The sequence below is a fragment of the Halichondria panicea genome, chromosome 8 (genome assembly GCF_963675165.1).
Source record: "Halichondria panicea chromosome 8, odHalPani1.1, whole genome shotgun sequence".
NCBI lineage: Eukaryota > Metazoa > Porifera > Demospongiae > Suberitida > Halichondriidae > Halichondria > Halichondria panicea.
The window spans coordinates 3,414,588-3,430,084 of NC_087384.1; the positions used below are offsets into that span (position 1 = coordinate 3,414,588).

At 40.9% G+C, this 15,497-nt stretch overlaps 2 protein-coding genes across 7 annotated transcripts; one reads left to right on the plus strand and one right to left on the minus strand.

The window, feature by feature from the left end:
* Nucleotides 1-146: 146 nt before the first annotated feature.
* LOC135339971 (serine/arginine-rich splicing factor 3-like) lies at nucleotides 147-3,294 on the minus strand. 5 transcript variants are annotated; one of them, XR_010396144.1, is made up of 8 exons: nucleotides 3,053-3,294; nucleotides 1,690-1,807; nucleotides 1,518-1,646; nucleotides 887-925; nucleotides 583-692; nucleotides 494-523; nucleotides 409-433; nucleotides 147-333 (listed from the first exon to the last, which is right to left on the minus strand). XR_010396144.1 is itself a non-coding variant. In XM_064536236.1 (8 exons), exons 1-8 carry the CDS (start codon nucleotides 3,183-3,185, stop codon nucleotides 313-315), a joined length of 546 nt encoding a protein of 181 aa, XP_064392306.1. In that variant the 5' UTR covers nucleotides 3,186-3,294; the 3' UTR covers nucleotides 147-312. The 5 variants fall into 5 exon arrangements, 3 of the variants coding, with proteins under 3 accessions (XP_064392306.1, XP_064392308.1, XP_064392307.1); XM_064536236.1 differs by having other exon boundaries at nucleotides 642-692; XM_064536238.1 differs by having other exon boundaries at nucleotides 642-692; nucleotides 1,518-1,634; nucleotides 3,053-3,293.
* A 4-nt stretch (nucleotides 3,295-3,298) lies between these two features.
* LOC135339965 (E3 ubiquitin-protein ligase TRAIP-like) lies at nucleotides 3,299-10,051 on the plus strand. Of its 2 annotated transcripts, none has more exons than XM_064536227.1 (14): nucleotides 3,299-3,430; nucleotides 3,575-3,599; nucleotides 3,662-3,806; nucleotides 5,532-5,571; nucleotides 5,636-5,763; nucleotides 6,451-6,545; nucleotides 6,599-6,697; nucleotides 6,822-6,909; nucleotides 7,366-7,538; nucleotides 8,727-8,825; nucleotides 8,908-8,987; nucleotides 9,569-9,615; nucleotides 9,730-9,783; nucleotides 9,867-10,051. In XM_064536227.1, the coding sequence occupies exons 1-14, from the start codon at nucleotides 3,370-3,372 to the stop codon at nucleotides 9,969-9,971; spliced, it is 1,239 nt and encodes a 412-aa protein (XP_064392297.1). In that variant the 5' UTR covers nucleotides 3,299-3,369; the 3' UTR covers nucleotides 9,972-10,051. The 2 variants fall into 2 exon arrangements, with proteins under 2 accessions (XP_064392297.1, XP_064392298.1); XM_064536228.1 differs by having other exon boundaries at nucleotides 3,321-3,430; nucleotides 3,657-3,806.
* Nucleotides 10,052-15,497: the final 5,446 nt, after the last annotated feature.

Sequence of the window (15,497 nt, forward strand, 5' to 3'; positions counted from 1 at the left end):
TCTAGGTCTATAATCGCTGACACAGCATTGCATACCATTTCACTTTTGGGCTAGCAGCCTTACTTTTAATAAACCATGCATGAAAATAGTATTAATGACGAGTCAAGCTGCATGCAGTTCAAGAATAATAATTATGTATCTCCTCATTGATGATTCGACCTCAGTTAGTAATGAACAACTGGCACATTTAAGTACAAAAACAATTGCACTCGTTACAATACCGTAAGGGGTTGAGTTCAAAGGTACATGTACATGTATAATATAATCATAATAAAGAGTTCGTACAAAGCAGCTTAGTAGTATTTTCCATCTCTATCTCTCCCTGGAGACCGTCTGAAAGAAGAATGATACAATCAATATTGATCAACATGCATATCACAACAAAAAAGATATTTAGAGTAAACATGCCTCATCGAAGGATGAATTGCCTTTCCTACACAAAGAGAGCTGTAGCAGTCAAAACCAGTGTTTTTAATACACTATCAAAACTCACCTGTATGGACTAGGGCTGCGACCGCCTCGCCTGCAAGATAGAACAACATAAAATGGTTATTACGCTAAAACAACAGATTTTGTACTCACTGATAATCTGGGCTGCATAAAATGGTTATTGCGCTTAAAAGAACAGAAATTGTACTCACTGATAATCTGGGCTGCGACCTCCTCTCCTTGGGGGAGAACGGGAACGAGACCTGGAGCATAATCACGGAGTAACATGCAGTAAAACCACAATGCTTAATCCTGGTTGATCTTGCACCTATGAACTGAGGTGACTATACAGTTACTTGAGCTGCTAAACAATCTACACATTTCCACATACACAAGCAAATAAAAAAATTGCATCAAACCCCCAAGATGATCAGGCGAAAACAAACGGATAACTCACCTTCTAGGGCTTGGACTCTTGGACCGACCGTATGGAGACCTAATGAAGAGGTTAAAGACGACAAACACAGTTATCACATGGAAAGATGGAAACAGGAGCAAAATGCTTCCCGCAGAGGTGAAACACATAGCATGTAGATGTGTGGAGGATGAGGGGCATGAGGAGGTAGACCAAATAGCAGAGTAGAGATGTTAATACCAGCTATTGGAATATCAGCAGAGAAGCTAGATACTTCAGGGAGTGGGTTGTAAACTATGACCATAGTGAATTGGCTGAGCTGCAGAAGCGCAGACAGATGTTGAATCTTTCAAACATGCACATTACGTGCGATGCAGATAAGCCTGTGAGAAGCACACATAAAAATGATACTGCACTAAGACCATGCTACATTTTGGCAAATATTGTCTGGCCAATTTGTCAGAACACATGGAAAATTGACCGGTCAGGTGCACTAAATGGTCGGTAAAGTGCCAACTGCCGACCGTTATAATAAGGACTGAGTAAGTATTATAATTATTATATCAGGTACAGACACAAGTGGTACAAAATATCTTTTCTCTTGGTTTGTTGCACGGCATACTAAATTTACGAGCTACAAAATGTAATAGTATTACAACTCTCTAGCACGTACCTGCTTCGACGACGATCACCATATCTAGGTGGACTTCTGCGATAACGGCTGCTTACTATTGATGGTGGTCCACCGCCTCGGCGCTCTTCTTTAAAACCACGACCACTGCCTCCAGGTCTGAATTGTGCACTATGGCTTGTATACACACATTTGGGAGTTGGCATACACAAACCTGCTGGTGCCTTTGGCTAATTCACACTTGATAGTAACTCCACAAACTCTACGACCATCCATATCCTTAACTGCATCTTCCGCATCACGAGGATCCTCAAACTCAATAAAAGCAAAACCTGTGTGAAAAGGGAGAACAATCACTCAAGGTTTATACATGTATGTAACCGTAGATTGAAGAGTTAAAGGGGTAGGAAACGGAGTGGTGCACGTGATGATTTTACATTGAATCTGCAGTGGAGCCGCGAAATCTATCCGCAAATACCAACTGTTTCCTATCCCTCTAACTCTTCAATTTATGACATAACCAAGGGCGTATAAAAGAAGAGAGGGCATGCAACTGTAAAAGAGCAGAGTTCAAATGTGGGTAAATGAACGTGCATGAAAAGCTAAAGATCTAAATTTTATTTTTAACACTCATGCAAATTCACACATTCATCCGCCCACGTTTGAACTCTGCTAGCTACGTGTACTGATAGTGGAGTAGCATACCCTCTCTTCTTTTATACGCCCTTGACTTGGACAGTTTGACCATATACAGTCAGGGTGTCATACAGGATTTTGAAGTAGAGGGGAAAGTATATACCTGAATGCAAATTTTAGGGGGGGGGGGGGGGGGGGGGGATTGGAGCTAGAGGAGGGATAATCCCCCTTTTCCCTTCCCCTGTATGACAGGATGTGCCCAGAATTAAAATTTTTGTATGCTAATTCTTTAGTTTTGGTTCACCACCGACCAGGTGGGGTATACACCCGGCCCCTGCATAGAGAGGGTTTGCGATGGACGTGCCCCTGACACAGAAAATTCCCCCAAAATGGATGATCACTGTTAACTAGAACTTCTGACGCCGAAATTATGGTGGCGCTTATGTTCTATAGCTAGTGTAGAATTTTGTAGAGAAAATGGGCGTGGTATAGCTCAGTTTCACTTGCTAGCTGCAAGCTGAATGACTCGTGAACAACATTCATTGACTGTAGCTATGGGTTAGACAACTGTGTAGAAGTGTGGAGGGTCAAAGATGCAGAATGATCGTCTTGATGTCTTAAACAAGCACTTTTATAAGCGCTAATTCCAGCAACGGTTTGGCGCTTTTTAAAATATGCTGATGCTGACGTGGCGTTTATTATGGTGGCGCTGTAATTAGAAGACTGTTACCAAGATCTTGGTTATTCTGATGCATGCGCATACCAGGCCGTTTTCCTCACACGGAAACTGGCCAGTCCTTTCAGAGTTAAAAAGGGAGTGGTTCTAGTCATTATTTTGTTTTTCTAAAACAAAACTAATTTTGGGGTGCTATGATTAGAACAAATATTTATGTTAACACATTTTCGGAAGTCACTTGTGAAACATTGTATGAACTACTGACCTGGTGGATTTCTGGCAACCCAGACACTCTTCAGAGGACCATATCTTTCGAACTCTTTTTCCAGTTCTGGTTTGGATCCTCCGGAACCGAGATCACCTACATAGACTCTTGTTCTTTCACCTCTATTAGACATTGTTTAAGAGCCCTGACAACAGTTTCTAGTTCTTCGATGGAATGGTGAAGTAAAATGACCTCTGAAAAATTACATACAAAATGGCAGCTTTAACTCACGTGGGCAAGCACGTGATGTTTAATATTATTTTGTGTTTCGTAAGAGTTTTTTGAATGGTGAGCACCAAATCAGAAGAGACAGAAATATGAGGGTACCTTGCACTATTTGCACAGAAGTTATTACTAAAGATGCTGCTGCTACACCTTGTATCCTACAATGGTCATAGTACTGATTGCACTATGAGCTACAGTGTAGATCTAGCTCAAAATAGATCGTGACTCTGAAAAGTACCTTTAGAATCTTACAAATGACTGTATTATATTCCACTTATTTCCCTTTACTGCAATCAGGTGGACACATCTTTCATTATGCATGGTAAGACTTCGAATAATAATATGTTGTACATGTCTACTGATCCACACTCTTCCCCAGTGCAGCTTGCACCAGTGGGTCGCCCCAAACAAGACATGTCCCACTTGTCGAAAAAAGTGTCCTGTAAAGGAAGTATTGAAGCTATTCATAAATGGTTCAGATCCGCTATTTAGTGCCAACCTTGAAGATATTTCTTCTGAGGAAATGAAGGTATTGTCAGGGGTGTGTCTAACAGGGGGAGAGCATAACCCCCCCCTGGCATGAAACTAATCTAGCTACAGCACAGCTCTGGCACTTGTTGTGCTGGATTTCGCTATGACTTAGTCAACACCACGCCCAATTTAGCATTTGCAGTCGAGTCAGCAATAAGTGCACTTCATAAGAGGCGCAGTTTTATCAATGTGGGGCGTTAACAAATTTCGGTCGCGCGCTTTGCGAGCAGGTAAGCTTCAGCACCCCTGTGCTTGACTTTTAGAAATTCAGAAATTCCCCTGATGGTATGTATACATAGGTACTGTACATATTAATTAATTGAGAAAACATCTTAGAGAAAACATCTTAGTTGTTTGTTATACGTGTATACTGTACTCTACAAGTTGGGCAGAGTCCAACCTTGTACGGGGTGGGAATAATTGCTAGGGCTTGGCAAATTATGCTAGCATAATTTTTGGGAGACTTCTAGCAACTAGCATAATTGAGAATAATAGGGCACTAAATTAGCATAATCTATCATGTAGCTAGATATAGACATCTATGACTGTTCTGTAAGCACTAGCCGCTAGGCAGGCATGGAAGAGTCCCTTAGAGTTGGTCTTCAACGTTGGTCCGTGGTATGTATGGACCGGCATACGATATTTGCTTTTGGGACTCGTGATCCTTTACCAATTTCTACATGATTCAATAGAAGAATAGAGGATGTAACTTAGTACGAGAGTAAAGAATAAAGAAATGAATAGTGACAAGAAAGATTAGCAAGGAGGGAGCGGGAGCGACAGGCAAGATCCTCAGAAACAGCTGAACACACAGCCTGAGTGAAGCCTGAGTGAAGGTATTACTAACTCAAAGGGTTCTGGCGTTTGCCTAACAAACGTTTTGTGTAGAAAGTGCACAAGCTCGACAGGAACAAATGGATGCCAATAGAGTAACCCAGACTCCAGAGACCAGACAAGCACGCCTACAACAAATAGCTGCTTCCACCAAAACCAGCAGAAAGTTGCCAAACATTAAATGTTCATTACACTTACAGAGACTCTGGAGGCCACACAGGCATGCTTGGACCAACACAAGCAGAGGCATACAGTTGAGATGTGCCTCTTTTCGAACAATCTGCTGTTGAATCCAAGATGCTGAGGAGATGTTTATATTTGCAGTCATGCCAATAATGCATCTATTGACTACCACCTAGGCAATAATTATGGATACACAGGCAACCTGCCACAAGATGTCTCTTCCAGCAGAGTTGGATGCGTCGCTTGCGTCACCCTAATTATAGTGTTGCAATTTTAAAATGGATGTCTGCAATGTGTATATAGGCATCCTGTGGCTTTGTTTCTCTGCCCATCTACTGACGGCCCACCATCATTTTCACTGTGCCACCGTTGCATTGCATAGCGAGGCAGGCTCTCCTTTTTCCTCAACGGTGCCTTCTTTCTTTCTTTCTTTCTTCGTTTGTTCCTCCAATATCTTATTGAACCTGTGGTAAAGAAAAAGGAAAGGCTTGCACAGGAGCTATAATTATACATTGTACACAAAAGTCTCAAGCAGCTGTCGTTTTACTTTATAGGTCATAATTAACATTCCCTAAGATCGAGGGAGCTGAATTCATGTTTGGAAGAGGGTTCCCTTAAATCAAGGTTTTAGGGTATATCACGCGTGGTCTTCATTAGTGACAAGTAATTATCCACCTTAATATTACTGTCTACCGTGCCATCACAGGAACAATTATCTATGCAAGACAGTTTGCTTAAACAGAAAGGTGCGTGTGCATATACATACTGAATACACGTTCTTGTCGTGATCAATGAATATTATCTTTGTAGACAAGGCGCTACAAGACGCGAAGGCCTCCTTAGAGGAAGTACAAGAACACATGAAGGCATGGGAAGCGCAGTTTACATCCACTGATAAAAAGCTAAGAGCGGAGCGAGCTACCAGCTCTACACTAAAGGTACATGCAGGTTCTCACATCTGTTGCAAACTCGTACGTACATGTACTTATCATTCATGTACATGTTTAATTGTAATAATTATATCTAGCCGTGTCTATTAGTTAGACATGTATTGCAGACTGAGACATGCTACATGTACTTCTGTGTCAGAAGGTAGATCCTCGTCCAGATGTTTGGGTTGCTACAACAAAACTTCCAGAATAGTACTAAGCCCAGTTCCTGGTGACGAAGTGGTAGAAAGACTCAATATTGTCGATTAGGGAAGCAGCATTGGTCCTACTAAGTTTATAGTCAAACTCAAAGGGCAGCACTTGACAAGCTCGTAATTATAGATAATCGAAAAAGATAGCTTCATAATTATAGCTATAGACGTTGTTTGTGACGCAGATTTTTTCAGGAATACAGTGACATTACTGAGTAAGTACCCCTACGTACATCTTTTATTACAAATAATCACTGGAATTCGTTGAATCTAACTCCCATATAAAAAATCTTTACCAAGCCTAGTTGGCGACCTAGCTTTATTTTAGAGACGCTAAGTAAGCAAAATAAGTTAGATAAAACACTACCTCTAGATTGCACCATTTGTGACAAGCATGATCTATATAATTATGCACACTCACAGATGTGTAGTTGAGGGCATTGTATGTTTTTGTAATTTGTTGACTGCGTGCATGCAATTGCAGAAGCAGTTGACTGTGATGCAGCATGAGTGTGACCGTGCCAAGTCTATACAGAAGGAGGCTGACAAAATGAAGACTGAACTTAGTACTGTTAGAGGGTGTGTTCTTAATACAGTTTAGTATGCTTATGTGTTTAGAGTGTGACATGCAGAATTAATGCTGTGCTGAAAGGGTCCAGTGAAGAAGTGGAAGAGTTGCTAAAGAACTACTCAGCGTCTCAGTTAGCTACTTTCGTTACTGCAATCAAAGGGTACATGTACATTGTGTGTACAAACCTACTAACATAGATACATACAGTATAAGTTTTTGTAGTAATGTTTGATAGAAAAACCACAGAGCATTTTAGTACATGTATGTGTGTCCCACCCTTGCAGTGATTACGATGTGCTCAAACAGAAAAAAAAAGCATTACAAAAGGAGAAGGATGGGCTAGCACAAGATGTCATCGTCTTAAAAACACAGGTTTAACTATTTAATTCGCTTGAGGTTGTACATTTTCATCCATGACTTTTTCTGAGTACTTAATAATACATGACTTGTACATACGACTTTGATTATCTGGTCCTCAGAACCTAAATTATCCGGCTTGGTAATTTTCTTTAGAAAAGGGCTTGCCCCTAAATGCGCGTATGCATTGCAGCTGTTACTATGGAAACAGGCATCCTTCTTCATCTTCTGTGCATGCGCAGACAACAATGTGTCACTGATGTTTATCAATAAAGTGGGTAGATCAAGGTGTGGTTCATCTATTTGATTATCCAGTTATCCAGCCTGCCTCTGGAACCAAGGTGTTTGAGGTTCCACTTCGTATACTAACTTACATTTTAAGTTTGCCGTTGAGTTGCAGCATGTCCAAATTTTAATATAGCTATGCATGTCTGTCATCATCATTGTTTTACGGTATCATCCATTTTGTAGCTTCGTGGGAAAGATTGTGAGCTGAAAGACTGCCAGGAGAGGTTGTCAACAGCTGAGAGTGATGTGCGTCACTTTGAACAGGAGAACAGAAACTTACGTGAAAAGGTGGAAATACTTTGCAAAGCAGCTGAATCACCTGGATCAAAGCTTGCTCTAAAACGGATGCTGGAAAGGTTTGTATTATTCAGTGACACTGTTAAGGTTGATCGGAGGCTGCTCTCAAATAGTAGCCTCCTTTGCTAGCCATTTAGCAGCCGCTCTCAAATAGTAGCCTCCTTTGCTAGCCATTTAGCAGCCGCTCTCAAATAGTAGCCTCCTTTGCTAGCCATTTAGTAGCCGCTCTCAAATAGTAGCCCCAGTGAACTTTGACTTGAAAACTTTTGATGACAAACTAAAGGTTGTTGAATTAGTTGGAGCTAAGAAACACCGTCTCGAATTGTAGCCTCCTCTTCCAGCAAAATGAAACATTCAGTAGCCGTGGCCTCTGGTTAAGCATAATTATCGTATTTGCTGCATGCTAGAGGAGGCTACAATTCGAGAGAGGCCACTGTTCAAGAGAGGCGTTTATTAGCCCCAGCTATTCCCTTAGTTTATTATCAAAAGTTTTTTTCACCTGCACAAACTTGAACTCTGCCATGAGAGTGTCTTTGTGAAGCACTAACAAACTGCTACTGTAGAGACCAGTATCAGCATGACTGCCGTGCAGAGACATACTGTTTGAGATCAGCTTCTATTGGCAATAGGGAGGCTACTATATGAGTGCAGCCTTTTATACAAGAGCAGCCTCGATCCCATGCCGCACTTCCTCTGAAGATGGGCCTGCATGGTATCGACTATTTGCGCATGCGCCACCTACATGTAATCTTTTCTGGGGACTTAACATTGTATATGCTCAGTAAAACAATGACGTCACAATGAACGGAAGTGTGATTGTGAAGGTTTCTAGCCCATCTGATATATACCCTTAGCCTGCTATGCTAACAAAAGACTCACAGCCTGCAACAGTGTGAATGACAATCATCTGAACAGAGTGAAAGTTGACACTAGCCCCCATCTGATACAGTAACTAACCTTGGTGAAAGTCTACATGCAGACTCTATCAAAAAGAAAATAGCTGCTGCAACAAACCTACAGCTCTGTCTCTACATATGTACATGTAGCTAACGGGGAAATATCGCGCATGCGCAAACAGTCAGTAGCAGGCCTCCTTTTCTTCATTAGAGGCCTGTGAAGGAGGCTACATGTACCTCTGATCAAGCATAATGATACATGTACAATGTAACAATCATTATTTACTTTTTGAGTCACAGTAATGTGTAGGCAGCAGCAGCAGCACAAACTTAAAATGTTTGTCCTTACAGTCCAGCCCCACTGAAGGAGCACGGTTATTGCAATCAGATGGTTGGTAGTGACATTGGAGCCAGCCCACTGTTAGCGTCTCGCACCAAGTCGAAGTCAAGGTATAAATGCATGTGCATTAATTAACTTTTACATGTTCACTAGCCTACTAGTTGGTTAGTATTCATTGTTTTCTTGCATTAGAATTGACGCCAGTCAAGCATCAACTTCTGATGTGGAAGTGGAGATGGCAGGATCCAAAAGAAGCCGGAATGAGCATTCTGGTACATACATGTACATGACAGTTCACTATGTAGTGAAATTTTGAAGTGTGATGATTCAGTCACTATGCACCGTATTACTAGAATATTATTGCGGGTGAAAAACCTTTGCGAATGAGCCAAATCAGCAGAAAATTTGACCTTTTGCGATCTAACTATTGCGTTCTGGCAAGGATCGTGTGTATTTACTAGTAATAATTTAGGTTTTGTGGATTTTATTGTTGCGAATTGAACAACCCTCGCAAAATTCGCAAATGTTTGATGCTCGCAAAACATTCTAGTAATACAGTATCGTGAAATGAAGTGTGATGATTGGAACACTGCATCCATAGTAACTTTTGTGGGACTGTGCCATATTATAGTACATGTAGGTATTAGTCAAGAGGGTTTGCACTGTTTTTTGCTTACCGGAAGCCACGCCTTTAATCTTTGCACATTATAGCAGGTTAAGAACAATTTTTGTGGAACTAATCTTCGTGTAGGATATTGCTAACCCCCACGAAAACAGCGAAAATTTCGCACTATACAGTATGTATAGCTCTTTCATTATTGTGCCATCTAAAATCTTTTGTTTCTCACTTCAGGCATTGTGTTTCCAGTTAAGAAGTTTAGAGGGTTGAGTACTTCAGAAGTAAGTCTGGGCTCCCAGATTCATTGCGGGGCACAAAGTCATGCTTTTGTACTATTAAAAGTGCACTGTACGTGTTGCATGCATGTATACACGTTACTCATTGCTTCCACACAGAATATTGCCTCTGGATTCAATGGAATGGGTGGTCAGACGAAGTTTATCATGCCTGTATCCTTTGAATTGTGTAGAATAGTCACCTACTGCTTGTACATAATAATTATTAATATTATCCCTAACTGTTGCAAATTCAGAAGCCAAAAGTTCCCAAGAAACCATCATTTGCTTCTTCCAGACTCATCAGTAAGCCTTTTGCCCCTAGAAAGGCACCATTAAACCAACCTAAAATTAGATTCTGAGCTAGAGTGTTGATAGACTAATTCATTAATTTGTTTTCGTGTTACTATAATTATAAGCAATGGTTGTATATAATTGACAATCTGTTCAGTGGTAGCCTGTCCTGTATAATTATACAGGTGTGTCCGTTGCTCTAAGGGGACATAAATTTTACACATGACATACTGTACAAGCACTAGTCTAAATTTTTCATGGGAGAGATAGTGGATAGTGGTGTCAATTGGGTGATGAGCCCCAAGGTATACATGTACCTGACGTTCAACCGTGGCATGCATACAAATATTCATTACTGGGTAACATAATTACTAGAGCACTGAAGTGCTAATTACCCTCCGTGGTTCTAATTACACAGTCTATAATTGAAAATCAGTACATGTAGTACCGTATAGCGAGTGTATGGGGAGGAAATGTTCGTATAATTATTATAATATTATAGAGCATCTACGAAATTATTCTACCGCAATACGTTCAACGTAACTATATCCTAAGCTGTACAGTGTGCAAAATTACCCGCTATATAAGGATATGTGTAGCTCCATTGCTGATTCAGCACTTTTAATGGTCATGGAGAACAGCTCTAACTCTGCTTTGCGGTTCCTTGATTCTAAAATTGCTCCAACCCTGTACTGCACTCTATCTAGATTGTACTCAGCTTGTGTCAGTTAGTTCTAGCTAGCAGTGTAGTATGACAAGAACGGGGATCGGTACATTCTGGCGAAAATTGGCCGTTTTTACGGATATGAGTGATCACTGTTCCAACTGGAAGCGACCTGGCCTATCCCAAGTTTTCGCTGGTTAGTTAGATTGAGTGTGCAATTCAATCTTGTTTGTTTTGTGCATTACACGACCTTTTACCTGACGCACTCCGATGTCTAACAGAGTTTGACGACTGACTCTTATGGGGAATGATCGGGAATCTATAAAGCAACGATTAGGCCAGGCAAAGTAGATTAGTAGTTTCTCATCAGCCCCCTCATCACTTTAGCCTTCCCCCTAAAAGTTCATTATTCATTATTTTGGTGTGTGGCCTAATTAATGAGCCACACCTATTGTATATCAGGGTGTAGCCTCCTTCACTTCCCTGAGTGAAGTGCGGCCTGGGATCGAGGCTAATCAGGGTGTGGTCCACAATTAATGAGTTACACCCAGCCACATGGCAATTACTGATGACGTAATGTTTGTTTTGCACTGAATAATGACGTGCCTCATCAATTTTCAAAAACCATGTGATGAGAAACTATACTGATCTACTTTAAATTGTCAGCTAGTCACGAATGACCTTCGCTAATAGACAGTCGATAGCCGGCCGAGTTTTCGCTTTTATAATGGTTAGGCGAACAACTATAGCTAACAGTACGATTTTTTTACAGGCCCCAAGTGGGGTAAAAATAATTATTAGATAATGATAATTATGTACAGTATAAATGCATGTACTGAGATAGCCTCGACCCCCGGCCGATCCGTCTCCAATTGAACGCTAGGTCGCCTATTTTTCAACTTCGTTCTATTAAAAAAAAATCGGCCTGGGACCGAGGCTAGTACTGAGAGTGACAAAAAACCTTAAGGGTACACGTATAATAGTAGATAATTTTTTTCTGTGAGATGGGATTCTGCTGAGATCAGGTCAATCTCAATGGGTGTCCTAGCTTCGTGTCCCACTGACGATCTTGCACCTCTGATTGCTTGGATGGCCGAGCGTAGGAGGGAGAAAGTTAAGCGGCACCTACGATTGACTTTCGCTAGTTAGAGAGTTTACCTTTGCTAGCTTTTTTCTCGAGTTATGGCTATAGTTTGACTCATAGTGAAGGCAGACTTAGGCTGTTGGAGTCTCTTTATGCCTCAGTGTGCATACGCAAGCGAAGTGTGTGTTTGTGTACCTGTGTGGACTTACACACACAGGAAAAAAATCTATACTTTCAGGATAGTGCAAAATTTCCTGTAGACTTTCCTTTACGAGTCGTACACATGTCCTGAACTTCTTCAGGTTTGAAAAAGGAAACTGTACAGGAAATTTTGCACTACATATATCCTTTGTAAGTACCGTAATCGTTCTAATTATAGAACCAGTATATTTTTCCAGAAACAATGTACAAAAAAATGATTTATAATTATGTTAGACACTAGTTGATAAAATCTACATGGGAAGTACATGGGAAAAGTGCCTCGGAGCAGGTATACTATGGGACTTAGTAATACCTGCAAATTTACTTAGTATGTTGTCAGTATATACGTAATTGTATTGTAGTCAAGCGGTTTGTGCATGCGCACCAATCCCATAGACACCTCCAAAACAGTGTAACTATTATGTAGTATAATTATGGGCGTTATAAAAGAGGGTGTCCTCGCTGAGGCTGGTTCTATAATTAGAACGCTTACGGTAGGTTGCAGGACACCTGCAGGGACACATGACATTGTTCAGGAAATGTGCAGATAATAGCCCGAGTATAATTATAGGCTTCGATCTAGTACAATCATGGTCGATGATTTATTATGGACGCAGTACTGCTGTGCACAGTATTAATTTCTAGTGTCATTATAATTATCATTATATCGCTGTATTTTTAGCCAACTGTGATAAACTGAAGATTTTACAGTCATAGCTGATACTTACCAGTTTCCGGTCACGCCCAGATACAATAAATACCAGGAGCGTTCAATTAGAGACCCAGAGGGTCAGCTCCTCTGGGGTCAGCTCATTAGGTCTCTAATTGCCGTTGTGTTAATTGCATGCCAGTCTCATGAATTAGCCGCCCTTCCTAGGTGAGAGACCTAGGAAGGGCGGCTAATTTGTGAGACTAACCAACAAGCTGAAAGACATCATGCAAGACAGCCTAGCGCGCGCCTGGAGCAAAGAGCTTGCCATCAATAGAATCATGTCAGGAAACACTCCAAAACAACCAGCTATAAGAAGCCATCATCCATGATTAAAAGAAGTTATATCCAGGACCACAGTAGAAGAGCCTGAGGCCTCCTTTTACAATGTATATACGTATAAAGTGGACCGTATATGCATGCTACATGCAACAAAGGCCAGCTATTGAGAAGCCTGACCAAAATCTCATCCGCCCTGTGTTCGACTGTGGAAGGGAGCAGCTCAATACTTGACTGAAAGTGGTCGCAAAGCAGCTAGGCTAAACGCACAAGTTAGTTTTATTCTCTGTTTTACGTTTTAAATAATCCATTCTCGTTCACACAGTTAATATGCATGTGACGCTCATTCAACTCCAAAATGATATTGTTGTTGCCAAACCAGTTCAAGATACGACAAGAAATGAAGATTTTGATGAGCTCGAGCATTCTTCCTCATTAGTATTCACACCTGAGTTTGCCAATGTGGTCAATGTCGATGGATTGAGAATTAAAGACGGCAAGGTGTTTGTTATTTGGAAGTGGCAGGTGCTACATCCACAAGACAAGACGGTAATAATAGTGAGGGGAATTGCTGTTTGTTTTCGGCCAACGGAACCCGGACTATTCAGACGCAGAGTCTGAACCAGTCACACACCATACCTTTCAAAATGATCGGATGTATTAAGGAAAACTATACCCAGAAGTACTCTGAAAAGCAAGTGTACTTATTGACGAAGGTGTCCCTGTACCTATATATAGAAGTACATGTTGAACCTGACAATCCTGTGACTCTAAATGCAATTGCGTTGTAGACGGTTCCTTTGGATACGTAGTGAAGGAAGCACGGGATGCTGTGTACGATGCCCTCATAAGGAATGACATTACTGTTGTAACACTCAAGTGGGTCAAATATGTCAGTGACTGGTATATACCGTATGGGCCCAGGGTTTTTTTGCTAACATAACAACAAAAGGTGTATGGCCATCAAATTAATGTTGAAGTACACATTAAGTACTGTTGTCGCCTAACCTAATTTTGTGTTGATCGATTTCCAATGACTGCATTAATTTAATTGTATAACACTCGCACGACTATAAACAATCATGTTCTAATAGCATTGTTCACCGCTCATGTTGTACATTTCTATTGAAACTCGACCAAGTGCAGCAATAACATGCATCATATAATTATACACGTATTAATAGCTGTTAGCCATGAATATAATGCTCATGATTATCAATGTCCAATTTATAAATAGTTGTGGTCAGTTATATTGCAGTAACTTGTGAGGGGAGGATGATCAACTGGCACATTGTAGTATATATTCGCACGTACATCAAATGAAGGCATTTGATAAAACAGTAATAATTGATGGCAACGAGGGATCCATTCGTTTGGGAGAACTTTCCTCCAATTTTACTTGACGGTGTGAAGTGTAAAATGTGCCCACCATATCTCTGAAGAAGCATTCCACATCTCACATCTTCAGTTGTAGAAGCTCTTGAATGCTTGATATCTCCTCAGTGCAAGTGAGAGAGATCTTTATATCAGTTCACTCCTGATCCTGTGTTAGTTGGGCGGAGTCCAACCAACGCTGCGCTCTGGGTTGGGTATCAGTACACGTAGTAGTTTTGTTCCTACTTGAGACAGAGTATGAATATTGTTTAATCTTTAAGTGGCTGACAACCGCATGGCTCAGGGGTGCAATATAAAGAAATCAATTAACTATTTGGATGGCTATTCTAGCTAGCTGACTGGATCTAGCTATAGTTGTTTTGGAATTCAAGAAAGACCTCAGACTCTTAGAGAAAGTAGAAGAATACTGTAGCCTGTAATATAAGATTTAGTACAGGCAAAAATAAACTTTTTCATAATAGTTAGACATCTAGCACAAGGAGAGGTACAGCCAGCTATAAGACTACCCCAAGGCTTCTGAGAAGCTTTTCGAAGACCAAAGAAGGCATACATAACACAGGTTTTGTCCAAACTAATGATCTAATCTTATTGGTAGCACAACAAAACTTAAAACAAAGACAAGTCCTTTTAATTAATTAATACATACTGTTCAAGCTTCATTCATAGATGCTAAGATAGACTATGCTTCTTTTCTAGTAGCCTAGATATCCAGCAGGAGCTGTTTCTGCATTCTCCAGAGAAATACAGTGTCCCAGCTCGCCTTGTCAGCTAAATTGAGCTGTAAGGTTTCCCACTTGAACGCAGCAATCTGATTGGGCTGCAAATTTCTTGCAGTGGGAACAAAACTGCTACAGTACTGATACCCAACCATGAGCGAAGCGTTGGTTGGACTCCGCCCAACTAATCCTGTGTACCCATGGTTAGGCTCTTGAATCAGCCGCCCTTCTCAAGGTCTCCCTCTCAGGTAGGAAGGGCGGCTAATTTATGAGACTGGCATGCAAATGTCCTGACTTCAGAGTAGCCTTGATCCCAGGCTAATAGAGATGTCTCTGTGCATAGATGCTATAAATTACATCTATGCTCTGTGTCTCAGATACAGTTGGAACCTCGATCAGAACCGACCTTCTCACTGTGTCTGTGGACAGCATGCACTCACAAGTCAGCTGCTCTAGGGGAGGATTTCCAACAATAATTATAACAAAATAATTATAATACGCAACATATCACAGCAAATCTCATGAGTGAAGTATGCCCAACTTTAC

Coding starts and splice junctions, on each gene's coding strand:
- LOC135339971 (XM_064536236.1), bottom strand. CDS start 3,185: ATGTCTAATAGAGGTGAAAGAACAAGAGTCTATGTAGGTGATCTCGGT. Junction 524..641: donor GGTCGCAGCCCAGATTATCA/GTGAGTACAATT, acceptor TCTATCTTGCAG/GCGAGGCGGTCGCAGCCCTA. Junction 334..408: donor GCAATTCATCCTTCGATGAG/GCATGTTTACTC, acceptor TTCTTCTTTCAG/ACGGTCTCCAGGGAGAGATA.
- LOC135339965 (XM_064536227.1), top strand. CDS start 3,370: ATGAGGGTACCTTGCACTATTTGCACAGAAGTTATTACTAAAGATGCT. Junction 3,600..3,661: donor CACATCTTTCATTATGCATG/GTAAGACTTCGA, acceptor TCCCCAGTGCAG/CTTGCACCAGTGGGTCGCCC. Junction 6,546..6,598: donor GAACTTAGTACTGTTAGAGG/GTGTGTTCTTAA, acceptor TGTGACATGCAG/AATTAATGCTGTGCTGAAAG.